This window comes from Ranitomeya imitator, chromosome 4 (assembly GCF_032444005.1).
Source record: "Ranitomeya imitator isolate aRanImi1 chromosome 4, aRanImi1.pri, whole genome shotgun sequence".
In the NCBI taxonomy this organism is placed as follows: Eukaryota; Metazoa; Chordata; class Amphibia; order Anura; family Dendrobatidae; genus Ranitomeya; species Ranitomeya imitator.
In genome coordinates, this window is record NC_091285.1 from 379,780,867 (window position 1) to 379,799,323 (window position 18,457).

An 18,457-nucleotide genomic window follows, 5' to 3' on the forward strand; every position below is an offset into this window, starting at 1 on the left:
AGTATCTCAGAGCGAATTTGGAGGATACACGATCGAAAGCCATTTTAGTCTTTTATCAGGTGAGTGCATAAAATTGTGCACCCTTTAAAGACTATAATATTGTGTTTACGCACTTAGGGCGCCGCGATTTGTCTGTTCTTCTCTCCCAAACAGGGTTTTTTTGTACACTATTTTTTTGATATTGGACTATCATATATTTTGGTACATTATTTTTATGCAAATTTGGCGCTGTTTCCCCATCAATTAACAACGACCGTCTTTATATCTCTGAAAATTGACAATTGCGGAATGAAATATATGTTTATGCTTTACTATGCCCAACGGGCCTGTGACTGACCTCTGTACAGCATCTAATATTTGACCCGCTATTGAGTGTATTGGGGTCTTGTTAAATATGGTAAACTGCTCGGGGTGGCCCCCCCTTGGTACCTCCTCGTTCTATGAATGGGAGCGCACCATGGATCCCGGCCTTAGGATACGCCGACAGTATGGCTTTATTCGTTCCGGCGTTCTAGTGTTCCGTATCTAATAGGGTGATCATTAGGCATCAGTACCGTATACGAAGTGACGCCCACAATATGGCATCGCTACATCCGGCTATTATGCGTTACACCTTTTGGAGCGCAAATGCCGGGGTAGTAGGCGGGTGCCCGCCAGGATGTGACGTATCCAACATGGCGTCTTGACTTCCGGTATATGTGCGCTTCATTCATAGAGACGCAACTACCGGTCTGGTACGCCAGCGGCTACATGTGTTGTAAGTACACACCCCCACCCCTCCTTAATGTTTGCGATATACAGGAGGGCAATCAGGTACCCTAATGGTCAAAGTTTACACACGTCATTGATTGTGGGCGGGCCTTGCAGCTTAAAAAGAGATTACCTTGAGACGGAGGTGAGGATTCATTTAGACTGCGGACACAGTCATCTCAGCTTTTGGGCACCCAGCCACTGTGGGACCCATGACATACACGGACTTCTGATTGGACTATTTGTGCCTACTGGCACGTATTTCTATTCAAACTCCCCTGATGATTCTCCAGGACCGGAGTTGAAACGCGTAGGGAGAAAAAGGAACTTTGTTCATCCAGATTTCTGTTTTGGTGGTTGTCCATAGTAGGGTCCACTTGGGGCCTGTCATTGTGAGGACATAACTCCTGAGGGGATACAGGGTAGACAGAACTATTGAACCCTACCCCTTTCCTACAGACCGGGACCATGTTCTCTCAGTCGGTTAGACTGGGAAGTATACTACTATACTGATTTGTCCGTCTTCATTGGTGAGACCAATACAATTTTTATTCTTTGAGCACTGGTTCACTTGAGCACTTTGTTTATGTTTGTGTCTTTTGTTGGGTGGCCAAAATATTTTAATCTCATGTTAGTAAAGGTTATGATTTAATATTGGATATCCTCCATAGCTGATTCTACTTGTTGATCCTGAGGGGTGGATATGGTGTGGTTACTGCACATTATTGCTTTCTGCAATTCTAATACTAGGAGACCATCCCCTCCATGAATTGGTAGGTGTGCGAGTGCTTGTCTCATCGGGATTTTGCGCCTTTATCTATGCCTTTATTATTGGTGTGCCACAGCTTTGTATTGTCACCTGTGTTTGTGAACACGGCTGCTTTTCTATGTGTTTTTTTATGTCCTTTTGCTGTGTTCTTGCTTTAGTGGAAAGCTAACATTGAGGCCAATGAGTTGAGAAACCTATGTTGGCACCCACTGCACAATTCTAATAGACTACAAAGAATATATAGTAAATCATTGCAGAGTTTTCGTGACTCAGTTTTCACATCTTGCAATGTGGATGTTCCACCGAAGCACTGCAGATAAAACTCTCAGTGCCAGCTCTTATCTGTATAACGGATCGCTGCCATCTTAAGCTGTATCTTTGATTAGAGAAAAGTCTATTACAAATCTGCAGTGATGTCACAATGTCATGAGAAAACCGTTTGGGCATCCATCAGCGTGATCCAGTGACACACACACAGTGGGAACTGGAAAATAGCTTGCTTTTCACATGCGAGTTTACGGCTGTGGGAAAGCTGCACACATGATGTGCTATGGAGAGTTTCCTGTATAACAAGGATCACATTTCTACAAACCTCATACTCTGACATTGTTAGATCTGTCATGTCGTGTCACATCAACTAAATTGCAGCAAATTGCCAAGCCATTTATTCCATCAACCTCCAATGCATTTTCCATAGATTCTAAAGATACAGATAAAACCAGAAATAAGTGATTTCAAATATTCTGATGTGATCTATTGAAATTAAACACATACTATGGCTCCTTAGGGCTTGTTCACACTGGCAAGTAGCGTCCGATGGTTCTTTCATGTGAAATAATCGGATGCTCTGTGCAAATGACCCTTGACTCAAACTCTGCTGCGAGCGTGAGCCGAGTGTCATTTTACTGTGACCCGATTTATCTTCCATAGGAGAATCTGATCACAGGTTTGGAGAAGATGGAGAACTTAATTTCTCCATCTTCTTCTAGTCTGTTAGTCGGCGTAGATTGGACTGCACTTGGATGACATTGGAGTGCAGTCGGATGTTTTGCACGCACCCATAGACTTGTATGGATGCGAACCCTCCAATATACAGTATGCTGCAGCATGCAGAGATTTTTATTTATCTATTTTTTTCTTCTGACTTGGCATGAAAAAATAACCACTAGTCGGCACTTCTCCACAGTATAACATTGGACCGAGTGCTATCCAATGAAATAGCGGATAGCACTCTCCCGAGTTATACCCTGGCTACTCGCGAGTGTGAGCGTACTCTTAAGGTAAGGGCATGATATATCATACCTGCCACTAAACTACAAACGCTTGAACACACCACTTTGCGCATATCACAAAGGCAATGCACCAAAGATTGGATATTCTATTCCCTGCCACAGCCCAGCACCCAGTATTTTTCTGACTTGCCTTTTTCCTTCACCAATTGTTTGTCCTATATCCCTTTTTTCACGTAGTGCTTTTTGCACTAACATTATGTTTTTGTTTTTTCCCCCATAGTTTACTTTCTGTGTTTAATCGCTTGTAGTATAGGTCTCACCCCTTTAGGATGCATTGATAATGCACTGGTGCTATTTTTGCTATATAGACTGGATTAGGATTAGTTAATTAAGTGATCATTGTTTTCTTTTAGAGTATTTTTAATCACAAAATATTTTTTTTAACACAGATGATTTTCTGTCATGTTTTATGTTATTCATGTTCACTGTTCATACTTATATAACAGGGGTTTGATTTACCGTATATTTAGTTTTACTTATTTTTCTGCATACAGTTGGCTCTTGTTTATATGCTATGTGATAGCAGTCTATAGCTGGGAGACCATAATTACTGCATTTTGTTGTTTGGTCTATGTTCTCTATGTCCTCTTTTTTTAAATAATTTTAATTAATGTGTGTTTATTATTTTTAATTAAATAAAATATATTTTATTCTTTTTTTCAATTTGTCTATGTGATGAATGCGATTTAGTGTATCTTTGATATCTTGTTGTTTATTAGCTTTAGGGTGCAGTCAGATGGCCGTATGACATGGCCAACAATCTTATCACAATGCTCGGACTGGCAACTCTCCTGATCCTAGTGTGACTGCATGTATTCGTATGCAGCTGTCATGCTCGGGACAGGAAAGCCGCTGACCAGTCCGTGCTTTAGGAACCCAATTATCGTGTTATACGGCCATCTGACTGCGCCCTTAATCACACACTAACTGGATCTTCCCTACATTGGTTTATTGAGTGGCGCCAATCTCTCTTTGCTATTATTATGTCATGCCTTTGAGTCGCCCCACCTGGGCCGTGGGGTACTCGGTGCCGGGTCCTGAGTTCACAGGGGGATGTCATGGTGGCGGCGACCCGGTCCGTGGCCCTGGGCGCCCATGTAAAAGGGAAAGGTCTTTAAAGGGAATAAAGTTTATGTTCGTGACGCCACCTGTGGTATTCGGTCAGTGGAGACCGACGCTGCTCTAAGGGGTCCTTTGGGGTGATGTTATGGCAGCTAGATGGTATACCTTCCCACAGGTGAAGTATATCCCCAGGGCTCCCGGTGTGTAGATGAAAGATGGTGAGAGGCACAGTAAAAAATGAGGACGCAGGTTTGCAGTCTCCTTACCTTGTTTACTGAAGACTTCAGGCAGCCACAGTCCAGGGCACCAGATCACAGGGCAGGCAGGGTCCGGCCGGCTTGAAGACAAGTTAAGAGTCCCCTTACCTAGGTGGAAATCAAAGCCTTCCTCTAGCACAGTGATGTTGTAGTCCTTTAGTGCCTATGGCTTCACATTAGGTCCTCATAGGTGTTTTCTCTCTCTCTCTCTGTCCCCCGTATAGGATAGGACACGACCCGTATGACTGGTAACTTGAGGTGGTTTATAGGGACTCTAGCATGCCCCAGCCTCTAAGGGTGTCACGATGCCTCCTGGGTACTAAGGCAGACAGGGAATGTGGAGTTCAGCTGTCCTGCCGGTCTCTGATGTAAGTCGTGGAGAGCCTTACAATCCTTGGTGTTCCGGCTACCGGTCTCTGCGCCTCAGAAGGAGGCAGCCTGTTTGGGGCTGGTCTCCCCCTGGTATCCTCTCCTGTGCTTTGCTCTCCTGCATGTTCACTGTAATGTATTCAGCTCTCTGAATGTCTCTTTCCAGGAACTGCTGCACTGCGGCTACACAGCTCCGTAAACCCTCTTCTGCCTCAGACTGATCCAGTCTGTTTCCTGGCAAGAACTGACTGATTTTCCCTATAAACTACTATATATATATATATATATATATATATATATATATATGATCCTATTTACTACATATATATATATATATGTATGTATATATATATATGTATATATATATATATATATATAGTCACCTAGTAAATAGGATCAAAAGCTCCCCTGTGTTGCATGCTTGTGGTACCTGGTTACAGTTATCCCTTCTTACCTTCAAGCGTAACATCAATCTCCCCGTGAGGAAAGCAATGCTACTGTGACGACCAGGACCCTGGGGCGCCACACCTTCCCCTTGATTAAAATGAGAACATAACTTCAAAGAGTGTCTTACGATTGAGTCCACCCAGATCAATTATGTATTATATGATTAGCCTTACAATTTCATGAAAAATGGGCAGACACACTGATTTTCCCCTATCGATAAAATCGGATTACCAGTGATTACAAAACTCAGACCCACAGTGAGTGATTGGTTGAATCTTGAGGAAATGGCAATGTAACATCTAAGGGTATGTTCACACAGAGAATCCCCTCAAAGTCACATCCTATTGCTGATCATACAGCAAGATTTTTTTTCATTTCTGAAAAGCACAGTGTAATTTCTTTTATGCAGCTTCCTTGTCAAATGCAAACAAAACCTAATATTGAAGTGAAAAAGGCTGCACAAAAGCTTTGGGGAAAAAAACAGTCAAAAATCACTTTAAAACCTCCTCAGGACTAGAATTTTTGTCATGTCTTAATGGATAGTGGCACAAGTGGATTTCAGAAGTGAGAGGTGGGAGCGGTTAACTGGGGGGCAGGACTTGCCAATAGAACTACAGCATGACTCGTTCTTGAGTTTTGTTCACCCCCAGGTGGCCACCCAAGACATGTGAATGGGCCATGTCCAACACCCTTCAGCTATAGGGTCCTGGTACTAACAATAGTGTACTAACAATTGTTCTACTATCTTCTCCTCACCTTAGTAACCCAATACAATAAGTCCCCACTCAACATGAAATAAGAAAATCTGGTGTCAACCCTGTTATGGACCTGGTGGTTAGGAGCACCCGGAACGACCTGATGGTTAAACTCACACAGGACAAGCTCTGGGAAGTGGGAGCTCTGCTGACCGCAACCCCTAATCCTATCAAACAACTAGAAATAGCCGTGGAGCGTACCTAACACGACCTAGACGCCTCTTCACAGCCTAAGAGCTAACTAGCCCTAAAGATAGAAAATAAAGCCTACCTTGCCTCAGAGAAATTCCCCAAAGGAAAAGGCAGCCCCCCACATATATTGACTGTGAGTTAAGATGAAAGTCACAAACACAGAAATGAAACAGATTTCAGCAAAGGGAGGCCAGACTTACTAAACAGACTGAGGATAGAAAACGTATCTTTGCGGTCAGCACAAAAAACTACAAAAGACCACGCAGAGTGTGCAAAAAGACCTCCGCACCGACTCACGGTGCGGAGGTGCCACTCTGCATCCCAGAGCTTCCAGCTAGCAAGACAAAATCATGATAGCCAACTGGACAAGGAAACAATGGACAAATAATAACTAGCAGGGACTTAGCTTCTGCTGGAGTAGACAGGTCACCAGGTGGCAGACCTAGCGAACCGCTTAGTGCGCTTAGGTCAATCGGAGATAGCATGAGTGGAATCACCACAGTAAAAACACAGCCCATTCCGACGTCTGTGTTCTTGCCGTTCCGCTCTGGTCAAAGTCCTATCACATTGCATAGGCTCAGGCCTATGCTCAGAGAACACCGCCAAATGGTGCACAGCTTTGCGCTCACGCAAGCGCCGATCGATCTGAATGGCCAAGGACATAGACTCATTCAGACCAGCAGGCGTGGGAAATCCCACCATGACATCGTTAAGGGCTTCAGAAAGACCCTTTCTGAAAATTGCCGCCAGGGCACACTCATTCCACTGAGTAAGCACAGACCACTTTCTAAACTTCTGACAGTACACCTCCGCTTCATCCTGACCCTGACACAAAGCCAGCAAGATTTTCTCTGCCTGATCCACTGAATTTGGTTCATTATAAAGCAATCCAAGTGCCAGAAAAAACGCATCTACATCACGCAATGCAGGATCTCCTGGCGCAAGGGAAAATGCCCAGTCTTGAGGGTCACCACGCAACAAAGAAATAATGATTTTTACTTGTTGAACGGGGTCACCAGAGGAGCGGGGTTTCAAAGCTAGAAACAGTTTACAATTATTTTTGAAATTCAGGAATTTAGATCTATCCCCAGAAAACAAATCAGGAATTGGAATTCTAGGCTCTAACATCGGATTCTGAACCACAAAATCTTGAATGTTTTGTACCCTTGCAGTGAGATGATCCACACAAGAGGACAGACCCTGAATGTCCATATCAACACCTGTGTCCTGAACCACCCAGAGGTCAAGGGGAAAAGAAAGACAAAAAACACTGCAGAGAAAAAAAAATGGTCTCAGAACTTCTCTTATCCCTCTATTGAGATGCATTAATACTTTGGGCCAGCTGTACTGTTATGGACCTGGTGGTTAGGAGCACCCGGAACGACCTGATGGTTAAACTCACACAGGACAAGCTCTGGGAAGTGGGAGCTCTGCTGACCGCAACCCCTAATCCTATCACACAACTAGAAATTGCCGTGGAGCATACCTAACACGACCTAGACGCCTCTTCACAGCCTAAGAGCTAACTAGCCCTAAAGATAGAAAATAAAGCCTACCTTGCCTCAGAGAAATTCCCCAAAGGAAAAGGCAGCCCCCCACATATATTGACTGTGAGTTAAGATGAAAGTCACAAACACAGAAATGAAACAGATTTCAGCAAAGGGAGGCCAGAATTACTAAACAGACTGAGGATAGAAAAGGTATCTTTGCGGTCAGCACAAAAAACTACAAAAGACCACGCAGAATGTGCAAAAAGACCTCCGCACCGACTCACGGTGCGGAGGTGCCACTCTGCATCCCAGAGCTTCCAGCTAGCAAGACAAAATCATGATAGCCAACTGGACAAGGAAACAATGGACAAATAATAACTAGCAGGGACTTAGCTTCTGCTGGAGTAGACAGGTCACCAGAAAGATCCATGAGCGAACTGAACTAGTACAAGAACATTGACAGCTGGCATGGAGTAATGATCTGAGAGGAGTTAAATAGAACAGCCAGCCAAAGAATAAACTACGTCACCTGTGGAAGGAACCTCAGAAGCAGCAGCTCCACTCACAGCCACCAGAGGGAATCCATGGACAGAACTCGCCGAAGTACCATTCATGACCACAGGAGGGAGTCCGAAAACAGAATTCACAACACAGCCCCCGGCTTCTGTGCTTTACCATTATTCTGTTTATAATGGTTACCTTATTGAACGCTTCTTTTTCAGTTAGGTCTCTATGTTGGATGGACTCAAAATTTACACTAGTCTCCCCTATCTCAGGAACATCGGCATCCGGGGATACTACCTCCTCATCCTCTACCATTACACAGAAGGGAAACCTATCAGGCTTCTTTAGGGCCAACCTGTTTCTTACCAGAGCAATCAATGTCTCCACCACTCCCCCATAAGTCCCAAAACAACAAAAAGTCCTGACCTATGATAATTGGATGCAATAAATCCAGGACAACATCGCCCTTATGGGACTAAGTACCTCAGGCTGTCTCAATGACCTTCTGGCCACCAGATAGTCTTTAGCATTCCCTTGAATGCAGCAGATGCCCACCTTCTTCTCAGGGATCAATTGAAGAGTGTGGCCCTCACAAGGGTCACCAAACTCTGAATCTAGTAGTCCGCTTATTTGCAGACCATTAGCTTTTACTGGACAAGTTTGGGGCCCCTCGCCCAGAGGACAGTCCACATTGCAAGCTGGATTAGCATAGAAAGAACACAGGCATCCCATGCTACATTTCTTTTGCTCAGTGGTCAGGGGACAATGAGCAGCTATATGACCTGGGTCGTAACATCTCCAGCAATTACATTCCCTGATGAGATCCTCAGCATGACCTGTGCCACTCCCTTGGACTTTGGATGCCCCACCCCTCTTTTTAGCCTCCTGATGGGAAAGCCAGTATGGAGTGGGTTGCCTCCCCAAGGAACCGTCGACCCCTGATACCTCTCAACAAGTCCAACCAAGTCCATCGGCACTACAGGAAACTCCCTGAGCGTCCCAAGTCAGCATCGGGTTCAAAAGGGAGTGCAAAAACTGGTCCATTACAACTTGCTCTACCATCTACGATAGAGTAGAAGAATCTAGCTGCAACCATGTTTGGACAAGGTGCAACAGATCAAACATTTGAGAGCGAGGGGGTTATGTCATGGTGATATGCCCAGAGGTGGACTTATTGTGCTCCGACAGACTGTCACCCCCAAGTGCGCCAACATTTTGGTTTTCAATTTTGCATATTCTTTGGTGTCCTCTAAGGTTAAATCATAGTAGGCCTTTTATGGCTCCCCCGTTAAGTATTGCAACAGTACGTCAGCCCACTGCTCTTGCGGGAGTTTCTTCCTATTGGTGACCCTTTGAAAAAAAGCCTCTATATCGTCACCCGGGATCATTTTCTGCAAAGCTCTCCTCACCACATCAACTGACTTTGAATTCGAAGCTGCCGCCGTGCCACAAATCACCTGTTTGAGTGATTCAATCTTCTGTTGCTGCTTGAGCTGTTGCATAAGCTGCTTACTTGTTTTCTGTTGTGCTAACTGTTGCTGCTGTAGCTATTGCTGCTGTAGCTGTTGCTGCTGCTGCTCCTGGGCTTTCAACATGTGTTTAATCAGCTTTTCTATTCTCCCAGGCTTATAGCTGCCTTCACCTACAACATGCAGTACTTCTGTAGCAGTCACACATGTTCCATAGGAATGTTTCCCGCACTTCTAACACCAAATGTAACAATGTTTCTCATTTGGTATTCTCAAGACGGCATCGTAATTATCATGCAACTCCTGGCACCTTACACCATCAAGAAAAAAAATGGACAATAATTTTCACGTGGTGTATATCTTCTGTTTGGTATTTTTCACATTTGTATAACATCCATGTATAGGTTTTTGATGTTCATATGATCCTTTTAATATATCCACAAATGAGAAAAAAATTCTGAAAGGCTCAATACAGTATTCTATATTATTGCAATGGATCCATTAAAAATGGATGTCATTCAGGTGATGTCAGTTGCTCTTTTTTTTTTTAAGTTTAATGAGCGAGTCTGATCAGAAAAACTGATCAGTATTGCGTGTGATGTAGTTTTTATACATATAGATCATTGATTTTTGTGTAAAAACATGTTAGCTATTTTGTTCCCTTGCATTGGTTTGTTTGGCACATGGGCATTGCACAGACCAAAAATATGTTTGTCTGAAAGTGCTAACGTCACCTTCATAAATCCTAGTTTCACAGTCTGTATATGAGCCACAATTGCCCAGACCAACCGCATATAGCATAATTCAGGTCAGGGGAACTACTGGTTCATACATGAGCCAGGATAATCTGGCATGTGATGCTTCCCTAAAGCCGCTGAAAATTTTGATTGTGGAAAAATTCATTTATGAATAAAGATACAGAGAAAATACATTCATGTTATGAATATATTCTGTTATTGCAAATATTTCTTTTATTTCTCTCTCCAGTTTGTAAAGAATATCTGCACAGATTTTACCAGTCTTTAATCGAAAGAAATATTGACTTTACTCCAGCTGCCATAGAGAGAGAATTAATCGACACATGCAGAGATTCTACAGGAAAAGAAAACCGCCTGGTAAGAATCAACATGAACACGTCTATCTGTGAGGCTGGAGTTCAAAGCATGCTTGGCCCAGTGACAAAATTCACATACAAAACACATTGATCAGCAGTGGAATATGCAAACTGGTATCCTGCCTTGTAAAGATAGGGTAATGGAAATATTTCTAAGAACTACCTATATGAAAAATTCAATCGCGTCACAATGGACGGGTTGTCATACTGACAAAAGGAAGCAGATTTTTCATGGATTAATAATAGCAATAAACATTATTTAGTCAAATATTGTCAGTAATTGCAATTAAAACATTCAGTGATTATCTGTCACTATCACTGGATGTAATAGAATGCTGTAGATCTTCCATAATCCAGAGACCGATCAATTCATGTATTGATGACGTATGATAATCTAGAGATGAATTATAAAGCACTAGCACCCATATAATATGATAAACAATCTGAATATAAAAAAGTGAACAAAAATACAAACATATTAAAACCAATTAGAAGGCAAAAACAAATATTGTTGCAAAAATACAGTATTAAACTTTAATTGATATATATGTTTGACAGTTTTTAGGTTTTCCTATTTATGCACCCTAAATGAGTATACAGCTCGTCTATACAGTATTAGATTATATATCCCCCCTCCTTTTTGGTATCTTTGTATTTTGTGCCTTATTGGGCAGCTCATTCTTCTTGAGCAATTGGTAGTATATTCCTACCCTATGTGCACACTGTTCCTTTGATACTGTATCCATTGACTCTTCTATATAGATTATTCGTCACGACCATTTTCGGCCTTGTATTCCATTGTGACACACACGCTGTATGTTAGCATTTATGGACGTCTTCTTCCATCAATGACATTTTTTGGCTTTGATGTATATCGTTTGCACAAGTAGGCAGGGCGGTTCACACTGGCATGCAAACCATGACTATATCCTGTGTGGACATGTCTGTCCGCATATGTCCTTGTTATGTTTCTGGTTACATTGCTTGCTATTCTTGGCGATATGGTCCACACTGACATATTTTAGGACCGCCACACCCTTGTATTATACTTGTCCCTTGTTTACTGACATCTCTTCCAGTGCTGCCATTAGTTATTTTTTTCCCCAGATACAGTATGAGCTCCTATATAGCCTCCTATATACAGTATGATCCCGCACATAACTGCCTATATACAGTATGAGCCCCCACATAGCCTCCTATATACAGTATGAGCCTGCACATAGCTCACTAGATACAGTATGATCCCTCACATAGCCTCCTATATACCTGATGAGTCTGCACATAGCTGCCTATATACAGTATGAGCCCCCACATAGCCTCCTATATACAGTCTGAGCCTGCACATAGCTCACTAGATACAGTATGATCCCTCACATAGCCTCCTATATACATGATGAGTCCACACATAGATGCCCATATACAGTATGAGCCCCCACATATGCAACCTACACATGTGGTCAAAATTGTTGGTACCCCTCCGTGGAAACATGGTTGAAAAGCAATGTATAACTTTCATTCGTTCATTTTCATAGATTTTTTATTTATTATTACTTTTGTCAGATTCAAGTTATTTCTGTGACCATTGTGGGTTTTTCTGTCATTAAACGAGGGGTACCAACAATTTCGACCAGGTGTGTATATAAAGTATGAATCCCATATAGCCTCCTATACAAGAAAAGGAGACCATAAGCTGTACTGCAATGAGGATAACAGCTCACAGGCGCAGGCAATATGCCCTCACATAGCCCCCAATATACAGTATGAGCCCCCACATAGTTATCTAGATACAATATGAGCCCCTACATAGCACCCTATTTAATGTATGAGCCCCATATAGCCTTTTATATACAGTATGATTGTGCACATACTGTAGCGCCCTATATAAAATATGAGCCCCCACATAGCTCCCTGTTGTGAATTCTGTGGCAGAGCTCCCTCCTGTGGTCACAAGTGGTACTTCGGCTGATTCTCTCTGTGAGCTTCTGTTGGTGGAGGGAAGTGGTACTGCGGCTTCTGAGTTTCCTCCCTCAGGTGATCTGGTGAGGTCGTTAGGTGCTTCTCTACTTAACTCCACCTAATGCTTTGATCCTGGCTTCCTGTCAATGTTCCAGTGTTGGACTTGCTTTTCCCTGGATCATTCCTGTGGCCTGCTGCTCTGCATAGCTAAGTTCTTCTTTGCTATTTGTTTGCTATTTTTTCTGTCCAGCTTGTCTAATTTGTTGCTGGAAGCTCTGGGACGCAAAGGGTGTACCTCCGTGCCGTTCGTTCGGTACGGAGGGTCTTTTTGCCCCCTTTGCGTGGTTTTCTTTAGGGTTTTGTGTAGACCGCAAAGTTACCTTTTCTATCCTCGCTCTGTTAAGAAAGTCGGGCCTCACTTTGCTGAATCTATTTCATCTCTACGTTTGTCTTTTCATCTTAACTCACAGTCATTATATGTGGGGGGCTGCCTTTTCCTTTGGGGTATTTCTCTGAGGCAAGGTAGGCTTATTTTCTATCTTCAGGCTAGTTAGTTTCTCAGGCTGTGCCGAGTTGCATAGGCAGAGTTGGGCGCAATCCACGGCTGCCTCTAGTGTTGTTTGGAGAGGATTAGGGATTGCGGTCTGCAGAGTTCCCACGTCTCAGAGCTCGTTCTATGATTTTGGGTTATTGTCAGATCACTGTATGTGCTCTGACCGCTATGTCCATTGTGGTACTGAATTGCCTTTCATAACAGTACAGGAAGCCCAAAGTACTAATGATTCTCAATAGAGGGAAAAAAGAAGTTCTGAGACCATTTTTTTTTCTTTGCACTGTGTTTTGCCTTTTTTTTCCCCTAGACATTTGGGTGGTTCAGTACACAGGTGTGGTGATGGACATTAGAAGTCTGTCTTCATTTGTGGATCAGCTCTCGGCAAGTGTACAAAAGATTCAAGACACTATTGATCAGAAATCTATGTTACAACCAAGAATTCCTATTCCTGATTTGTTTTTTGGAGATAGAACTAAGTTTCTGAGTTTCAAAAAATAATTGTAAATTATTTCTGGCCTTGAAACCTCGCTCCTCTGGTGATCCAGTTCAACAGGTTTTGATTGTTATTTCTTTTTTGCGCGGCGAACCTCAGGACTGGGCGTTTTCACTTGCGCCAGGAGATCCTGCATTGAGTAATATCGATGCGTTTTTCCTGGCGCTCGGATTGCTGTACGATGAACCTAATTCAGTGGATCAGGCAGAGAAAAATTTGCTGGCTCTTTGTCAGGGTCAGGATGATATAGAGGTATATTGTCAGAAATTTAGAAAGTGGTCTGTGCTCACTCAATGGAATGAATCTGCGCTGGCAGCTATGTTCAGAAAGGGTCTCTCTGAAGCCCTTAAGGATGTCATGGTGGGATTTCCTATGCCTGCTGGTTTGAATGAGTCTATGTCTTTGGCCATTCAGATCGGTCGACGCTTGCGTGAGCGTAAATCTGTGCACCATTTGGCGGTATTACCTGAGCTTAAACCTGAGCCTATGCAGTGCGATAGGACTTTGTGTTCTTGCCGTTCAACTCTGGTCAGACGTCTGAATGGGCTGTGTTTCTACTGTGGTGATTCCACTCATGCTATCTCTGATTGTCCTAAGCGCACTAAGCGGTTCGCTAGGTCTGCCACCATTGGTACTGTACAGTCAAAATTTCTTCTGTTCGTTACCTTGATCTGTTCTTTGTCATCGTATCCTGTCATGGCATTTGTGGATTCAGGCGCTGCCCTGAATTTGATGGACTTGGAGTATGCTAAGCGTTGTGGGTTTCTCTTAGAGCCCTTGCAGTGTCCTATTCCATTGAGAGGAATTGATGCCACGCCTTTGGCCAAGAATAAGCCTCAATACTGGACCCAGCTGACCATGTGCATGGCTCCTGCACATCAGGAGGTTATTCGCTTTCTGGTGTTGCATAATCTGCATGATGTGGTCGTGTTGGGGTTGCCATGGCTACAAGCCCATAATCCAGTATTAGATTGGAAATCCATGTCGGTGTCCAGCTGGGGTTGTCAGGGGGTACATGGTGATGTTCGATTTCTGTCAATTTCGTCATCCACCCCTTCTGAGGTTCCAGAGTTCTTGTCTGATTACCGGGATGTATTTGATGAGCCCAAGTCCGATGCCCTACCTCCGCATAGGGATTGTGATTGTGCTATCAATTTGATTCCTGGTAGTAAATTCCCCAAAGGTCGACTGTTTAATTTATCCATGCCTGAGCACGCCGCTATGTGCAGTTATGTGAAGGAATCCCTGGAGAAGGGGCATATTCGCCCGTCATCGTCACCATTAGGAGCAGGGTTCTTTTTTGTAGCCAAGAAGGATGGTTCGCTGAGACCTTGTATAGATTACCGCCTTCTAAATAAGATCACGGTTAAATTTCAGTACCCCTTGCCATTGTTATCTGATTTGTTTGCTTGGATTAAGGGGGCTAGTTGGTTCACCAAGATAGATCTTCGTGGTGCGTATAATCTGGTGCGAATCAGGCGAGGAGATGAATGGAAAACTGCATTTAATACGCCCGAGGGTCATTTTGAGTATCTAGTGATGCCATTCGGACTTGCCAATGCTCCATCAGTGTTTCAGTCCTTTATGCATGACATCTTCCGAGAGTACCTGGATAAATTCCTGATTGTGTACTTGGATGACATTTTGATCTTCTCGGATGATTGGGAGTCTCATGTGAAGCAGGTCAGAACAGTTTTTCAGGTCCTGCGTGCTAATTCTTTGTTTGTGAAGGGATCAAAGTGTCTCTTTGGTGTGCAGAAGGTTTCATTTTTGGGGTTCATCTTTTCCCCTTCTACTATCGAGATGGATCCTGTTAAGGTCCAAGCCATCCATGATTGGACTCAGCCGACATCTCTGAAAAGTCTGCAAAAGTTCCTGGGCTTTGCTAATTTTTATCGTCGCTTCATCTGCAATTTTTCTAGTATTGCCAAACCATTGACCGATTTGACCAAGAAGGGTGCTGATTTGGTCAATTGGTCTTCTGCTGCTGTGGAAGCTTTTCAAGAGCTGAAGCATCGTTTTTCTACTGCCCCTGTGTTGTGTCAACCAGATGTTTCTCTTCCGTTCCAGGTCGAGGTTGATGCTTCTGAGATTGGAGCAGGGGCTGTTTTGTCGCAGAGAGCTTCCGATTGCTCAGTGATGAAACCATGCGCTTTTTTTTCCAGGAAGTTTTCGCCTGCTGAGCAAAATTATGATGTGGGTAACCGAGAGTTGCTGGCCATGAAGTGGGCATTCGAGGAGTGGCGTCATTGGCTTGAAGGAGCTAAGCATCGCATGGTGGTATTGACTGATCATAAGAACTTGACTTATCTTGAGTCTGCTAAGCGGTTGAATCCTAGACAGGCTCGTTGGTCGCTGTTTTTTGCCCGTTTTGACTTTGTGATTTCGTACCTTCCGGGCTCTAAAAATGTGAAGGCGGATGCTCTGTCTAGGAGTTTTGTGCCCGACTCTCCGGGTTTGTCTGAGCCGGCGGGTATCCTCAAGGAAGGAGTAATTGTGTCTGCCATCTCCCCTGATTTGCGGCGGGTGCTGCAAAAATTTCAGGCTAATAAACCGGATCGTTGTCCAGCGGAGAGACTGTTTGTCCCTGATAGGTGGACCAATAAAGTTATCTCTGAGGTTCATTGTTCGGTGTTGGCTGGTCATCCTGGAATCTTTGGTACCAGAGAGTTAGTGGCTAGATCCTTTTGGTGGCCGTCTCTGTCGCGGGATGTGCGTGCTTTTGTGCAGTCCTGTGGGATTTGTGCTCGGGCTAAGCCCTGCTGTTCTCGTGCCAGTGGGTTGCTTTTGCCCTTGCCGGTCCCGAAGAGGCCTTGGACACATATCTCTATGGATTTTATTTCTGATCTTCCCGTTTCTCAAAAGATGTCAGTCATTTGGGTGGTCTGTGATCGCTTTTCTAAGATGGTCCATCTGGTACCCTTGTCTAAATTGCCTTCCTCCTCTGATTTGGTGCCATTGTTCTTCCAGCATGTGGTTCGTTTGCATGGCATTCCAGAGAATATCGTTTCTGACAGAGGTTCCCAGTTTGTTTCAAGGTTTTGGCGAGCCTTTTGTGGTAGGATGGGCATTGACTTGTCTTTTTCCTCGGCTTTCCATCCTCAGACTAATGGCCAGACCGAACGAACCAATCAGACCTTGGAAACATATCTGAGATGCTTTGTTTCTGCCGATCAGGATGACTGGGTGTCCTTTTTGCCTTTGGCTGAGTTCGCCCTTAATAATCGGGCCAGCTCGGCTACCTTGGTTTCGCCATTTTTCTGCAATTCTGGGTTCCATCCTCGTTTCTCTTCAGGACAGGTTGAGTCTTCGGACTGTCCTGGTGTGGATACTGTGGTGGACAGGTTGCAGCAGATTTGGACTCATGTAGTGGACAATTTGACCTTGTCCCAGGAGAAGGCTCAACGTTTCGCTAATCGCAGACGCCGTGTGGGTCCCCGACTTCGTGTTGGGGATCTGGTTTGGTTATCTTCTCGTCATATTCCTATAAAGGTTTCCTCTCCTAAGTTTAAACCTCGTTTCATTGGTCCGTATAGGATTTCTGAGGTTCTTAATCCTGTGTCTTTTCGTCTGACCCTTCCAGATTCTTTTTCCATACATAACGTATTCCATAGGTCATTGTTGCGGAGATACGTGGCACCTATGGTTCCATCTGTTGATCCTCCTGCCCCGGTTTTGGTGGAGGGGGAATTGGAGTATATTGTGGAGAAGATTTTGGATTCTCGTGTTTCTAAACGGAAACTCCAGTATCTGGTTAAATGGAAGGGTTATGCTCAGGAAGATAATTCCTGGGTTTTTGCCTCTGATGTCCATGCTCCCGATCTTGTTCGTGCCTTTCATGTGGCTCATCCTGGTCGGCCTGGGGGCTCTGGTGAGGGTTCGGTGACCCCTCCTCAAGGTGGGGGTACTGTTGTGAATTCTGTGGCAGAGCTCCCTCCTGTGGTCACAAGTGGTACTTCGGCTGATTCTCTCTGTGAGCTTCTGTTGGTGGAGGTAAGTGGTACTGCGGCTTCTGAGTTTCCTCCCTCAGGAGATCTGGTAAGGTCGTTAGGTGCTTCTCTACTTAACTCCACCTAATGCTTTGATCCTGGCTTCCTGTCAATGTTCCAGTTTTGGACTTGCTTTTCCCTGGATCATTCCTGTGGCCTGCTGCTCTGCATAGCTAAGTTCTTCTTTGCTATTTGTTTGCTATTTTTTCTGTCCAGCTTGTCTAATTTGTTGCTGGAAGCTCTGGGACGCAAAGGGTGTACCTCCGTGCCGTTCGTTCGGTACGGAGGGTCTTTTTGCCCTCTTTGCGTGGTTTTCTTTAGGGTTTTGTGTAGACCGCAAAGTTACCTTTTCTATCCTCGCTCTGTTAAGAAAGTCGGGCCTCACTTTGCTGAATCTATTTCATCTCTACGTTTGTCTTTTCATCTTAACTTACAGTCATTATATGTGGGGGGCTGCCTTTTCCTTTGGGGTATTTCTCTGAGGCAAGGTAGGCTTATTTTCTATCTTCAGGCTAGTTAGTTTCTCAGGCTGTGCCGAGTTGCATAGGCAGAGTTAGGCGCAATCCACGGCTGCCTCTAGTGTTGTTTGGAGAGGATTAGGGATTGCGGTCTGCAGAGTTCCCACGTCTCAGAGCTCGTTCTATGATTTTGGGTTATTGTCAGATCACTGTATGTCCTCTGACCGCTATGTCCATTGTGGTACTGAATTGCGTTTCATAACAGCTCCCTATATACAATAGGAGCCCAGACATAGCTCCCAGTTACAGTATGAGCCCCCATATAGCCTTCTATATACAGTATGAGCCCACACATAGCTCCCTATATACAGTATGAGACCTGTACATAGCTGACTATATACAGAATGAGCCCACACATAGCTCCTCCTATATATAGTATGAACCCACACATAGCTCCTCCTATATATAGTATGAACCAACACATAGCTCCCTAAATACATTATGAGCCCCCTCATAGCCTCCTATACTCAGTATGAGC

At 44.0% G+C, this 18,457-nt stretch overlaps 1 protein-coding gene across 1 annotated transcript in view; it reads left to right on the forward strand.

The window, feature by feature from the left end:
• Window positions 1–18,457, forward strand: part of CDNF (cerebral dopamine neurotrophic factor) — an 80,438-nt gene that overhangs the window by 26,843 nt on the left and 35,138 nt on the right. Inside the window, exon 2 of the mRNA XM_069765174.1 lies at window positions 10,344–10,471. Within this exon, the coding sequence (XP_069621275.1) occupies window positions 10,344–10,471 (128 nt within the window). The remainder of the gene's footprint in view (window positions 1–10,343; window positions 10,472–18,457) is intronic.